Source organism: Anopheles merus, unplaced genomic scaffold (genome assembly GCF_017562075.2).
Source record: "Anopheles merus strain MAF unplaced genomic scaffold, AmerM5.1 LNR4000118, whole genome shotgun sequence".
NCBI classification, from domain to species: Eukaryota; Metazoa; Arthropoda; class Insecta; order Diptera; family Culicidae; genus Anopheles; species Anopheles merus.
Genome location: NW_024427698.1, coordinates 68282 through 82145, shown reverse-complemented (window position 1 = coordinate 82145; position 13864 = coordinate 68282). Strand labels below are relative to the sequence as shown.

The following is a 13864-nucleotide window of genomic DNA, read 5'->3' as shown; positions in this document are numbered from 1 at the left end:
AGTACAATAGCACAAAAACATTTCATAGAACACACAAACAACAAATACATGAAGCACAACCACATTTACACCGATGGATCCGTCGATGGAGCAGCAGCAGGATTCGGGATTTACTCACCCATTGATAAAGTAGCGTCCAAACTGCCGGATCACACTTCCATCTTTACGGCAGAAACGTTGGCAATAATCCAGGCAGTTGAAGATACTCTGCGCTCTGACCTGGAAAACGTCATCTTTACCGACAGCGCAAGTGTCCTCTCGGCACTAGAGCATGGAACATGTAAGGACCCAAACATCCAAAAGCTCTACCAGGTCACTAGCCCACACATAAACCAGGATCAACAACTCACCATCTGTTGGATACCTGGTCACGCTGGTATCAAAGGCAACGAGATCGCCGACCGCCTCGCCAACAAAGGCCGAAGAAAAACATCAACCTACAACACCTCGCTGCCTAAAAGAGACGCAATTATCTATATAAATGGAAAAAAAGAGAGGCGTGGGAAAAGGAATGGTTTAAAACCAAGAACAACTTCCTTCGGCTAGTGAAATCAACAACTACACCATGGCCATCAGTAATAAAACATCGAGACCAAAAGATCCTTACTCGATTAAGAATAGGCCACACTAGACTGACCCACAGCCATCTCATCGAACGATCCAGTCCTCCTCTCTGCCAATTCTGCGGGACCACTATAACAATATTCCACCTCTTAACAGAATGCCACGGATACACACAACTTCGTAAGACTTGCCATCTTGACTCCAACATAGACTCAATACTTTCACTTCACCCTCAGAAACAAGAAAATCTACTAAAATTTCTAAAACTATCACATTTATTCCATCAACTATAACAATCTAATAGTCTAACTTTTCCCCACAAAGAGGCGAAAGAACTCCGCAGGAGCCAAAGCCTCTCTAAACCATACTAACAACAACAACATGTAAAAAAACCCTTCTCAAAGAGAACATCGTGTTGTTCGTGATCCCTTACAAACGTTCCCCAATAAAATCTAACCATGTCTGGCCGTGGAAAGGGAGGAAAGGTAAAGGGAAAGGCAAAGTCCCGTTCCAACCGTGCCGGTCTTCAGTTCCCTGTTGGCCGTATTCATCGTCTCCTGCGCAAGGGTAACTATGCCGAGCGCGTCGGTGCCGGAGCACCCGTGTATCTGGCAGCCGTCATGGAATACTTGGCCGCTGAAGTGCTTGAGTTGGCCGGAAACGCTGCCCGTGACAACAAGAAGACGCGCATCATCCCGCGTCATCTGCAGCTGGCCATCCGCAACGACGAGGAGTTGAACAAGCTGCTGTCCGGAGTAACCATCGCTCAGGGTGGTGTGCTGCCCAACATTCAGGCCGTGCTGCTGCCCAAGAAGACCGAAAAGAAGGCTTAAACTGTGTAACAAAGCTTCCTTCATCTCAAACCCAAAACCGTCCTTTTCAGGGCGACAATAACTTTGCCAAAGACATTTTATTCGATTCATGGTGATATGGGACTACCAGAAGTAAGAACATTTCTAATATAGAACGGTGCTTGAAAGTGTGCACAAAATGTAAATGAAAAATGTACCTTCCCATGGCACAAAAAGCATCATTTACTGTTTTCAATTCTCTAACCCTGCGAATTCTGTAAAATGCAGCAAATCAGAAGCGATGTGTTAAATTTTCCAGGTAGCTTGGTAAAGCGGGTTGGTTTTACCATAGCAAATGCAAGCAGTGATACCTGTGTGTTGACCTTTTTTCTGGAAACGCTAAAGGACACGTTTACCTGATTTATCGTTAACCACGGGAAAATGTTAAAAGTGTTGGTCGAAAAATGTTGTGTGTTCAGGTAAGGCTAGGTTCTCTCAAAAGTTTGACTTGGAAAATTATTTGGGAAACGTTGAAAATGGCTTTAACAAAGTTGGACCAAAGATTAGGAACATTCATAAAGATAAACATCCTCAATAATGTTTCCCTTCACCCTTCATTTAAATAACCCACATAAATATATAATATAAATATGTAAAAAGTAAGTTTCAGCCCTTTACTTTACAAAGGAGAAGCGTTACTTGCCTTTCAAAATTCCCAAGCATCATTTAATAGAGGTTGTGTCAGCTTGGCGACACCTTATAAATTTTAAAATCTTTTACATTTCGATGAAAATATAAATTATTTGTTTGAGGATAATCGATATCAGTGAGATTAAATTATTTAATTACAAGTTAAAAAAGATGAGGTTTTTCATTAATGCACTATAATTTAAGCAAAAAAGTCTTACAGTTTAAAGGTCTTAAAACCTTCAAACTTTTAATTCGAGTACGTTGCCAAAGCAAAAAATATAAATATTTCAAGTATATCCAAAGAAATTCAATATAGGAAATAAATTTAAAGCCTATTAAGATAACGTTAATGGCGATTTTGAATGATGGTTGCTTTGGATGCGAGGGCTCTTTTGAAATGGCGCTTATCGAGTTTACAAAATCCTTTCATAATTTTCCAAATCCTTGTTTTACCAAAAGATTGGCTAAAAAAAATGAGTTTTTTGTGATAACATATTTAAGTTTATTGATTGTTATAAAAGTATTTCTTGAAGTTGTTATAACTCGCATTGATGCAAAAATATTAAGATAATAAAATGTTATAACTTTTCATAATCATAAATAATCATGAGTCATATCTTTAAAAAACTTTTTGTTTTTGTTCAAATTGGTCGTTTCTCATTATTGCATACAAATAATCAATATTAAGACATGATTAATAATCTATCAATTTGCTTATCCCCGATGGTAAAACCAGGCGTTAAAAAATGCTGCTTGGGTTTGCGCTAACAGGCGTTACGTGTAACGCTTGCGTAACGTAGAGGGCGGGTGTTCATGATATCCCAGGGTGTTTGTCCTGGATAATAACTGGAAACATTTGTATGATAACGAAAGCTGGGAACAATCACCAATTGTAAAAATTGAAACGGAAACATCGCTCGCGGAGCATCGCTACGTTATTATAAAAATGAAGTCAGTATCCCAAGAAAATATATGGAATTCAGCTAACATCCTAGATGTTGGAGGTTGAGTTAATTTCTACATCTTTATACCATCCTGCTAGCAAATCTTGCATAAAGTATTTGGCGAGAAGCTCTTGCTTGACACTTGTTAACGCTCTCTGGAGAATATGGAAAATTTGCAAATTTTTGCTCTTATAGAAAACTCAAGTGGTGAGATTTATCTTTTCTAGGGCGCAATCCTGCATAATGCTTCGTAAACTAAAATATAATTTAGATTTTTTATTACATTTGTAAACTTCAAACCATATTGCGTTGAATTGCAGCCACTTTAGGCATTTTCGGCAATGCATATTGTTTTACTTATGCAATTTCGATTGGCAAAACTATTGTATTAATCACAAATCAATCGCAAACCTTGTACATTTGCGAAAAAAATCAAGATTCTCAATTATTTTACTCGAAGCATTATTGAACATCATTAATCTGCATGGAAATTTTGATTCATTTCCTGGACAGTTTCGAGCTCATGTTTCAAACTGCAAACGATTTGATACATATTCCGAACAGGCTTAAGATTCCTTCAAAATCTTCAAATTAACACACAATACATATTTTAAGTGTTTTCAAAGTCTGATGATGGAAACTGCTTTAAGGTTTTGAGTTGAGGCAATGTTTTGTGTGTACGCGGAAATGGTTTTATTGTTATCAAACTAAGAAAGTATAGAAACGAAAAAAAAACGATTTGTTGGAAAGAAGCTTTTTGTTATAATATTTTTATCTATTCCGAAAGTTTTCAAGCTAACATAAGCATGCATAACATTCTCTTTTTTTTAAATGCAATAGAACAGTGGTAACAAAAACGCATCGAAAGGCATAATTAGTTTGACTGTCAATTAACAAGATTAATAAACAACATAACATGAACTGTGGATGCGTCTCACTTAGCTATGTAAAAAAGTCCGTTAATTTTTTTAAAAGATCGTTATATCCAACATTAGGCCATCTTAATTCTATATTGAATTTGGTCCTGGTTCTTAACATTCTTATTGGCGCCTGAAAGTTATATTTATTAAAATGACGGGCCTTCGAAAGATCCGCTAACAAGTTTGTATGTAAACAAGCACTTCTTGCTTCTATGTTGCAGAGGTTCTATTCCAAATAACAGGCACCTTGTTCGGTAAGAGGGACAAACAGAATTACGAGACGTCGGGAGACGATAAAACAATGAACGAGTAAGCTTGCGTTGAACCGATTCTAGCCTATATTTTAAATGTAGCTGTGTCGGTGTCCAAATAATACTAGCAAATTCTAAAGTAGGACGGACAATTGCACAATACACAGCTTTTTTACTGAATGGATCTTTGAAGTCTTTCTCAACACGCAAAATGAATCCTAACAAACGGAAATCTTTTGAAAGTATTGCTTCATAGTGGTTCTATAACGTTAGTCTGCTATCTAAATGAGCGCCTAAATCATGAATCACATTTTTACGCGGCTTTGATCTATCATCAATTTTATATTCGCAAATAATGGAAAACCTTTTCCTAGTGTAGGATGTAACAGAACATTTTGAAATGTTGAGACGCATCAATTGGAATTACACAACGCGTTAAATCGAGTTAAACAGATTTGAAGAGTTAAAGCATTGGTTTGATCTGATACCGGTAGGAACATTTTCATATCACCTGCATAAAACAATTGTTCGCAATCCGGCATAACGTGAATAACATCATTTATGAAAATGTTAAAAAGAAAAGGGCCGAGAATGCTGCATTGTGGAACCCCAGACGGGTTGGTGAATGGTGCAGATAGAGAGGAGGAAATAATCACAGTAATATGCTTATCACTTAAATAATAGGAGAGCAAATGAACGAGCGCGCTATTAACTCCGTAGCTTGATAGTTTTGAAATTAGCATTGAGTGATTTACGGATTCAAAGGCAGCATTGACGCTGTTAGCTGTTGCTGTATAATAAATTCACAAACCTCATGTGAACAGTGTTGTTTTTTCACCCGTTTTCCTTCTTTTAATGAATTATCTCAAGAATCAATGAACGATGCGCATGTGTAAGTCAGATTTGAGCTGATGCAAAAAAACGGTATGTTTCACACGGTGATTATTGCTTCAAGAGGATGAAAGGTTTGTCCTGAAAATGAAAATATTTTTATTAGAAAATATAATATTAATCAATATATAAATAAATAAATAAATAAAAACTATTTCTTTTAACAAACGCTTCAATCGTCGCTTTTATGTACGCTTCAAACGCATACTTAAAAGTTAAAAAAGCACATTTACAAAACGCCATTTCATATAATGAACTGCATATACAGCAGTATGAGTGCTTGTTATGCGAGTAACATGTTATACGCACACCAATCGAATATATCATACATTTTTTTTCTCAAATATAATTGTCGCATGTTGCGGAAGACATAGCTCTTGAGTAATGTATTGTGGTCCTGAAAAGGACCGTTTGATTTGAGACTCCATTTGGAGGTTTGTTAGAGCACGTTGAATTTAACCTCCGAAACCGTACAGAGTACGGCCCTGACGCTTCAGAGCATACACCACATCCATAGCGGTGACGGTCTTACGCTTGGCGTGTTCAGTGTAAGTGACCGCATCACGGATCACATTCTCCAGAAACACTTTCAGCACGCCACGGGTTTCCTCGTAGATGAGGCCGGAGATACGTTTCACTCCTCCACGCCGAGCCAAACGGCGGATGGCGGGCTTGGTAATGCCCTGGATGTTATCCCGCAGCACTTTTCGGTGACGCTTGGCTCCTCCTTTACCCAGGCCTTTTCCTCCCTTTCCTCTTCCAGTCATGATGAGCACAGGATGGTACGTGCACGATGTTCACACTTTAAATTGACGATCACGAATGAGCGTTTTCGAGCTCAACGTCCCTATTTATACTTTTTCATTCACGCATTCCCTCTTGCTCTTAAGATGAGAGAAAATGAGGGTTGACAAGCGCATAAATAGAGCTGTTGTTCGAGCAGTTTCATCATTTAACGTTCAACTTTTGTTAAAGAAACAAGTTCGCTCCGTGCCCAACGAAACCTACGCTCCCGAAGTGAAATGGCTCGTACCAAGCAAACCGCTCGTAAATCGACTGGAGGTAAGGCTCCTCGCAAGCAGCTGGCCACCAAGGCTGCTCGTAAAAGTGCCCCGGCCACCGGAGGAGTGAAGAAGCCGCATCGTTACCGTCCGGGAACGGTGGCCCTCCGAGAAATCCGTCGCTACCAGAAGTCGACCGAGCTGCTCATCCGCAAGCTGCCCTTCCAGCGCTTGGTGCGTGAGATCGCCCAGGACTTCAAGACTGATCTCCGCTTCCAGAGCTCAGCCGTGATGGCGCTGCAGGAAGCCAGCGAGGCGTACCTGGTTGGTCTGTTCGAAGACACGAATCTGTGCGCCATCCACGCCAAGCGCGTCACCATCATGCCCAAGGACATCCAGCTGGCCCGTCGCATCCGCGGAGAGCGTGCCTAAATCGTCCATGCATCCGGAAGCGGTCCCTGTCTAAACGGGGCATTTCCTTCTCAAAACGGTCCTTTTCAGGACCACCAATACTGTTGAACATATCAAGAATTATCTTTCGATTGCTATTACGAAATGGTATATGTGAAGGCAAGCTAACACGTATGTCGTTTAGTAATAACGAGATAATGATGAAAAGGGGAATATTCGTTTCAAACAATCATCGTTATGGGAGGTAATTTAACTTTTTCTTGACAAAGTTTCGCTTTTTAATAAGGCAGCTAAGGATTTTGACAATATTAACCAATATTATATTACCACTTATATTACCTATGACTATATTCAACATTAAAATCGAACAAATCTATTACAACATTTAACTCACGACACATAAGCTGCAATTGGTTGCTTTGTCGATAAATTATCCTCGTATGCGCGAGGAAAATTTAAATTAAAAAAATGATTCTCATACCACGAGCGAAACGACTTCTATTCGTAATTCATGATACACGAAACTCCATGTACAATTTCACCTCGCAAAACGCTTCCAACCAGTGCGGACTTTTTTTTAATGTTTTTGTAAACGTGTTAAGGTTCTATTTAACATTAATATTTACAATGAACAACGCAGAACTTTAATGTCAATCACAGCATCATTGTTTCCAATGATGTGGAAGACATAGTTCGCAACAAACTACATTACAGGCAAACGCAACAAACTGAACAATAACGTTGACGAAGACGGACACCCTGAAATTACAGCGCTAATTCGCTGGTGCAGATGAAACGAAGGATAATTCTTTGTTTGAATGCGATTTGTGGTCCTGAAAAGGACCGATTTGAGAGAACGAAGCCAATCATTTCAGTGGCTTACTTCGAGCTGGTGTACTTTGTGACAGCCTTCGTTCCTTCGGAGACGGCGTGCTTGGCAAGCTCACCAGGCAGCAGCAGACGAACAGCGGTTTGGATTTCGCGGGACGTGATCGTCGAACGTTTGTTGTAGTGCGCCAAGCGGGACGCCTCAGCAGCAATGCGTTCGAAGATATCGTTGACGAAACTGTTCATGATGCTCATGGCCTTCGAAGAGATGCCAGTATCCGGGTGGACTTGCTTCAACACTTTGTAGATGTAAATAGCGTAGCTTTCCTTGCGGGTCTTGCGCTTCTTTTTCTTGTCGGACTTGGAAATATTTTTCTGGGCTTTGCCAGACTTCTTTGCAGCTTTTCCACTGGTTTTGGGTGCCATTTCGACGGAAAAATTCACTCAACACTGGGACACGATGTGTTCGATTCAACGGGTGATTGCGTTCTAGAAAAATTCCAAGCTCTCCGATCGCTTATAACGGGCCGTGAGAGAGGATACGTATCGTGCAGCTCGAAAAATTCCAAACAAGTATCGCGCAGCTCGAATAAGCTGCTATATAAGCATCGGTCGAGTCAAAATTGCTCCATTGTAAAAAGACCCTTCTCAAAGAGAACATCGTGTTGCTCGTGATCCGTTACAAACGTTCCCCAATAAAATCGAACCATGTCTGGCCGTGGAAAGGGAGGAAAGGTAAAGGGAAAGGCAAAGTCCCGCTCCAACCGTGCCGGTCTTCAGTTCCCCGTTGGCCGTATTCATCGTCTCCTGCGCAAGGGTAACTATGCCGAGCGCGTCGGTGCCGGAGCACCCGTGTATCTGGCAGCCGTCATGGAATACTTGGCCGCTGAAGTGCTTGAGTTGGCCGGAAACGCTGCCCGTGACAACAAGAAGACGCGCATCATCCCGCGTCATCTGCAGCTGGCCATCCGCAACGACGAGGAGTTGAACAAGCTGCTGTCCGGAGTAACCATCGCTCAGGGTGGTGTGCTGCCCAACATTCAGGCCGTGCTGCTGCCCAAGAAGACCGAAAAGAAGGCTTAAACTGTGTAACAAAGCTTCCTTCATCTCAAACCCAAAACCGTCCTTTTCAGGGCGACAAATAACTTTGCCAAAGACATTTTATTCGATTCATGGTGCTATGGGACTACCAGAAGTAAGAACATTTTCTAATATAGAACGGTGCTTGAAAGTGTGTACAAAATGTAAATGAAAAAATGTGCCTTCCTTTGGCACATAAAGTATCATTTACTGTTTTCAATTCTCTAACCCTGCGAATTATGTAAAATGCAGCATATCAGAAGCAATGTGTTAAATTTTCCAGGTAGCTTGGTAAAGCGGGTTGGTTTTACCATAGCAAATGCAAGCAGTGATACCTGTGTGTTGACCTTTTTTCTGGAAACGCTAAAGGACACTTATACCTGATTTATCGTTAACCACGGGAAAATGTTAAAAGTGTTGGTTGTCGAAAAATGTTGTGTGTTCAGGTAAGTTAGGTTCTCACAACAGTTTGGCTTTCAATATATCGGGAAACGTTGGAAATGGCTTTAAAAAAGTTGGACCAAAGATTAGGAACATTCATAGATAAACATCCTCAATAATGTTTCCCTTCACCCTTCATTTAAATAACCACATAAATATATAAATATAAATATGTAAAAAGTAAGTTTCAGCCCTTTACTTTACAAAGGAGAAGCGTTACTTGCCTTTCAAAATTCCCAAGCATCATTTAATAGAGGTTGTGTCAGCTTGGCGACACCTTATAAATTTTAAAATCTTTTACATTTCGATGAAAATATAAATTATTTGTTTGAGGATAAATCGATATCAGTGAGATTAAATTATTTAATTACAAGTTAAAAAAGATGAGGTTTTTCATTAATGCACCATAATTTAAGCAAAAAAGTCTTACAGTTTAAAGGTCTTAAATCCTTCAAAACTTTTAATTCGAGTTACGTTGCCAAAGCAAAAAATATAAAGTATTTCAAGTATATCCAAAGAAATTCAATATAGGAAATAAATTTAAAGCCTATTAAGATAACGTTAATGGCGATTTTGAATGATGGTTGCTTTGGATGCGAGGGCTCTTTTGAAATGGCGCTTATCGAGTTTAATAGATCCTTTCATAATTTTCGAAATTCTTGTTTTACCAAAAGATTGGCAAATAAAAAATGAGTTTTTTTGTGATAGCATATCTTAGTTTATTTATTGTTATAAAAGTATTTCTTGAAGTTGTTATAACTCGCATTGATGCAAAAAATATTAAGATAATAAAAATGTTATAACTTTTCATAATCATAAATAATCATTGAGTCATATCTTTAAAAAACTTTTTGTTTTTGTTCAAAATTGGTCGTTTCTCATTATTGCATGCAAATAATCAATATTAAGACATGATTAATAATCTATCAATTTGCTTATCCCCGATGGTAAAACCAGGCGTTAAAAAATGCTGCTTGGGTTTGCGCTAAACAGGCGTTACGTGTAACGCTTGCGTAACGTAGAGGGCGGGTGTTCATGATATCCCAGGGTGTTTGTCCTGGATAATAACTGGCAAACATTTGTATGATAACGAAAGCTGGGGAACAATCACCAATTGTAAAAATTGAAACGGAAACATCGCTCGCGGAGCATCGCTACGTTATTATAAAAATGAAGTCAGTATCCCAAGAAAATATATGGAATTCAGCTAACATCCTAGATGTTGGAGGTTGAGTTAATTTCTACATCTTTATACCATCCTGCTAGCAAATCTTGCATAAAGTATTTGGCGAGAAGCTCTTGCTTGACTCTTGTTAACGCTCTCTGGAGAATATGGAAAATTTGCAAATTTTTGCTCTTATAGAAAACTCAAGTGGTGAGATTTATCTTTTCTAGGGCGCAATCCTGCATAATGCTTCGTTAACTAAAATATAATTTAGATTTTTTATTTACATTTGTAAACTTCAAACCATAATTGCGTTGAATTGAAGCCACTTTAGGCATTTTCGGCAATGCATATTGTTTTACTTATGCAATTTCGATTGGCAAAACTATTGTATTAATCACAAATCAATCGCAAACCTTGTACATTTGCGAAAAAAATCAAGATTCTCAATTATTTTACTCGAAGCATTATTGAACATCATTAATCTGCATGGAAATTTTGATTCATTTCCTGGACAGTTTCGAGCTCATGTTTCAAACTGCAAACGATTTGATACATATTCCGAACAGGCTTAAGATTCCTTCAAAAATCTTCAAATTAACACACAATACATATTTTTAGTTTTTTCATGGTCTGGTGATGGAAACTGTTTTAAGGTTTTGAGTTGAAGCATTGTTTTGTGTGTGTGCGCGGAAATGGTGTTATTGTGACCAAAACTAAAGAAAAGAAATAGAATATATAGAAAAGCAAATATTATTGTTTAAAAGAAGCTTATTGTTTTTTATTATTTTTATCTATTCCGAAAGTTTTCAAGCTATCATAAGCTCACATAACATTCTCTTTTTTTGTTAAATGCAATAGAACAGTGGTAACAAAAACGCATCGAAAGGCATAATTAGTTTGACTGTCAATTAACAAGATTAATAAACAACATAACATGAACTGTGGATGCATCTCACTTAGCTATTTAAAAAAGTCCGTTAATTTTTTTAAAAGATCGTTATATCCAACATTAGTCCATCTTAATTCTATATTGAATTTGGTCCTGGTTCTTAACATTCTTATTGGGACCTGAAAGTTCTATTTATTAAAAATACGGGCCTTCGAAAGATCCGCTAACAAGTTTGTATGTAAACAAGCACTTCTTGCTTCTATGTTGCAGAGGTTCTATTCCAAATAACAGGCACCTTGTACGGTAAGAGGGACAAACAGAATTACGAGACGTCGGGAGACGATAAAACAATGAACGAGTAAGCTTGCGTTGAACCGATTCTAGCCTATATTTTAAATGTAGCTGTGTCGGTGTCCAAATAATACTAGCAAATTCTAAAGTAGGACGGACAATTGCACAATACACAATATACAATTTTTTACTGAATGGATCTTTGAAGTCTTTCTCAACACGCAAAATGAATCCTAACAAACGGAAATCTTTTGAAAGTATTGCTTCATAGTGGTTCTATAACGTTAGTCTGCTATCTAAATGAGCGCCTAAATCATGAATCACATTTTTACGCGGCTTTGATCTATCATCAATTTTATATTCGCAAATAATGGAAAACCTTTTCCTAGTGTAGGATGTAACAGAACATTTTGAAATGTTGAGACGCATACAATTGGAATTACACAACGCGTTAAATCGAGTTAATCAGATTTGAAGAGTTAAAGCATTGGTTTGATCTGATACCGGTAGGAACATTTTCATATCACCTGCATAAAACAATTGTTCGCAATCCGGCATAACGTGAATAACATCATTTATGAAAATGTTAAAAAGAAAAGGGCCGAGAATCCTGCATTGTGGAACCCCAGACGGGTTGGTGAATGGTGCAGATAGAGAGGAGGAAATAATCACAGTAATATGCTTATCACTTAAATAATACGAGAGCAAATGAACGAGCGCGCTATTAACTCCGTAGCTTGATAGCTTCGAAATTAGCATTGAGTGATTTACGGATTCAAAGGCAGCATTGACGCTGTTAGCTGTTGCTGTATAATAAATTAACAAACCTCATGTGAACAGTGTTGTTTTTTCACCCGTTTTCCTTCTTTTAATGAATTATCTCAAGAATCAATGAACGATGCGCATGTGTAAGTCAGATTTGAGCTGATGCTAAAAAACGGTATGTTCCACACGGTGATTATTGCTTCAAGAGGATGAAAGGTTTGTCCTGAAAAAGAAAATATTTTTTAATTAGAAAATTTAAATAGTAAAATCTAAAGAAAGAATGGAAAATGATTCGTTTTAACAAACGCTTCAGTCGTCGCTTTTATGTACGATTCAAACGCATACGTATAAGTTAAAAAAGCACATTTACAAAACGCCATTTCATGTAAATGCACTGAATATACAGCAGTATGAGTGCTTGTTATGCGAGTAACATGTTATACGCACACCAATCGAATATATCATACATTTTTTTTCTCAAATATAATTGTCGCATGTTGCGGAAGACATAGCTCTTGAGTAATGTATTGTGGTCCTGAAAAGGACCGTTTGATTTGAGACTCCATTTGGAGGTTTGTTAGAGCACGTTGAATTTAACCTCCGAAACCGTACAGAGTACGGCCCTGACGCTTCAGAGCATACACCACATCCATAGCGGTGACGGTCTTACGCTTGGCGTGTTCAGTGTAAGTGACCGCATCACGGATCACATTCTCCAGAAACACTTTCAGCACGCCACGGGTTTCCTCGTAGATGAGGCCGGAGATACGTTTCACTCCTCCACGCCGAGCCAAACGGCGGATGGCGGGCTTGGTAATGCCCTGGATGTTATCCCGCAGCACTTTTCGGTGACGCTTGGCTCCTCCTTTACCCAGGCCTTTTCCTCCCTTTCCTCTTCCAGTCATGATGAGCACAGGATGGTACGTGCACGATGTTCACACTTTAAATTGACGATCACGAATGAGCGTTTTCGAGCTCAACGTCCCTATTTATACTTTTTCATTCACGCATTCCATCTTGCTCTTAAGATGAGAGAAAATGAGGGTTGACAAGCGCATAAATAGAGCTGTTTTTCGAGCAGTTTCATCATTCAACGTTCAACTTTTGTTAAAGAAACAAGTTCGCTCCGTGCTCAACGAAACCTACGCTCCCCAAGTGAAATGGCTCGTACCAAGCAAACTGCTCGTAAATCGACTGGAGGTAAGGCTCCTCGCAAGCAGCTGGCCACCAAGGCTGCTCGTAAAAGTGCCCCGGCCACCGGAGGAGTGAAGAAGCCGCATCGTTACCGTCCGGGAACGGTGGCCCTCCGAGAAATCCGTCGCTACCAGAAGTCGACCGAGCTGCTCATCCGCAAGCTGCCCTTCCAGCGCTTGGTGCGTGAGATCGCCCAGGACTTCAAGACGGATCTCCGCTTCCAGAGCTCAGCCGTGATGGCGCTGCAGGAAGCCAGCGAGGCGTACCTGGTTGGTCTGTTCGAAGACACGAATCTGTGCGCCATCCACGCCAAGCGCGTCACCATCATGCCCAAGGACATCCAGCTGGCCCGTCGCATCCGCGGAGAGCGTGCCTAAATCGTCCATGCATCCGGAAGCGGTCCCTGTCTAAACGGGGCATTTCCTTCTCAAAACGGTCCTTTTCAGGACCACCAATACTGTTGAACATATCAAGAATTATCTTTCGATTGCTATTACGAAATGGTATATGTGAAGGCAAGCTAACACGTATGTCGTTTAGTAATAACGAGATAATGATGAAAAGGGGGAATATTCGTTTCAAACAATCATCGTTATGGGAGGTAATTTAACTTTTTCTTGACAAAGTTTCGCTTTTTAATAAGGCAGCTAAGGATTTTGACAATATTAACCAATATTATATTACCACTTATATTACCTATGACTATATTCAACATTAAAATCGAACAAATCTATTACAACATTTA

At 39.3% G+C, this 13864-nt stretch overlaps 5 protein-coding genes across 5 annotated transcripts; 3 read left to right on the top strand and 2 right to left on the bottom strand.

Moving 5' to 3' along the window:
• Positions 1–1022: 1022 nt before the first annotated feature.
• LOC121601554 (histone H2A) lies at positions 1023–1397 on the top strand. Its single transcript, XM_041930367.1, has one exon. It carries the CDS (start codon positions 1023–1025, stop codon positions 1395–1397), a length of 375 nt encoding a protein of 124 aa, XP_041786301.1.
• Positions 1398–5052: 3655 nt separating this feature from the next.
• LOC121601557 (histone H4-like) lies at positions 5053–5863 on the bottom strand. Its single transcript, XM_041930370.1, has 2 exons — positions 5584–5863; positions 5053–5132 (listed from the first exon to the last, which is right to left on the bottom strand). The coding sequence occupies exons 1-2, from the start codon at positions 5816–5818 to the stop codon at positions 5092–5094; spliced, it is 276 nt and encodes a 91-aa protein (XP_041786304.1). The 5' UTR covers positions 5819–5863; the 3' UTR covers positions 5053–5091.
• Positions 5864–6019: 156 nt separating this feature from the next.
• LOC121601553 lies at positions 6020–13612 on the top strand. The gene is made up of 5 exons (XM_041930365.1): positions 6020–6478; positions 8018–8368; positions 12540–12738; positions 12827–12845; positions 13007–13612. Exons 1-5 carry the CDS (start codon positions 6074–6076, stop codon positions 13494–13496), a joined length of 1464 nt encoding a protein of 487 aa, XP_041786299.1. The 5' UTR covers positions 6020–6073; the 3' UTR covers positions 13497–13612.
• On the top strand, positions 7935–8893 carry LOC121601556 (histone H2A). Its single transcript, XM_041930369.1, has one exon. It carries the CDS (start codon positions 8000–8002, stop codon positions 8372–8374), a length of 375 nt encoding a protein of 124 aa, XP_041786303.1. The 5' UTR covers positions 7935–7999; the 3' UTR covers positions 8375–8893.
• On the bottom strand, positions 12453–12875 carry LOC121601558 (histone H4). The gene has a single exon (XM_041930371.1). The coding sequence runs from the start codon at positions 12828–12830 to the stop codon at positions 12519–12521; it is 312 nt and encodes a 103-aa protein (XP_041786305.1). The 5' UTR covers positions 12831–12875; the 3' UTR covers positions 12453–12518.
• Positions 13613–13864: the final 252 nt, after the last annotated feature.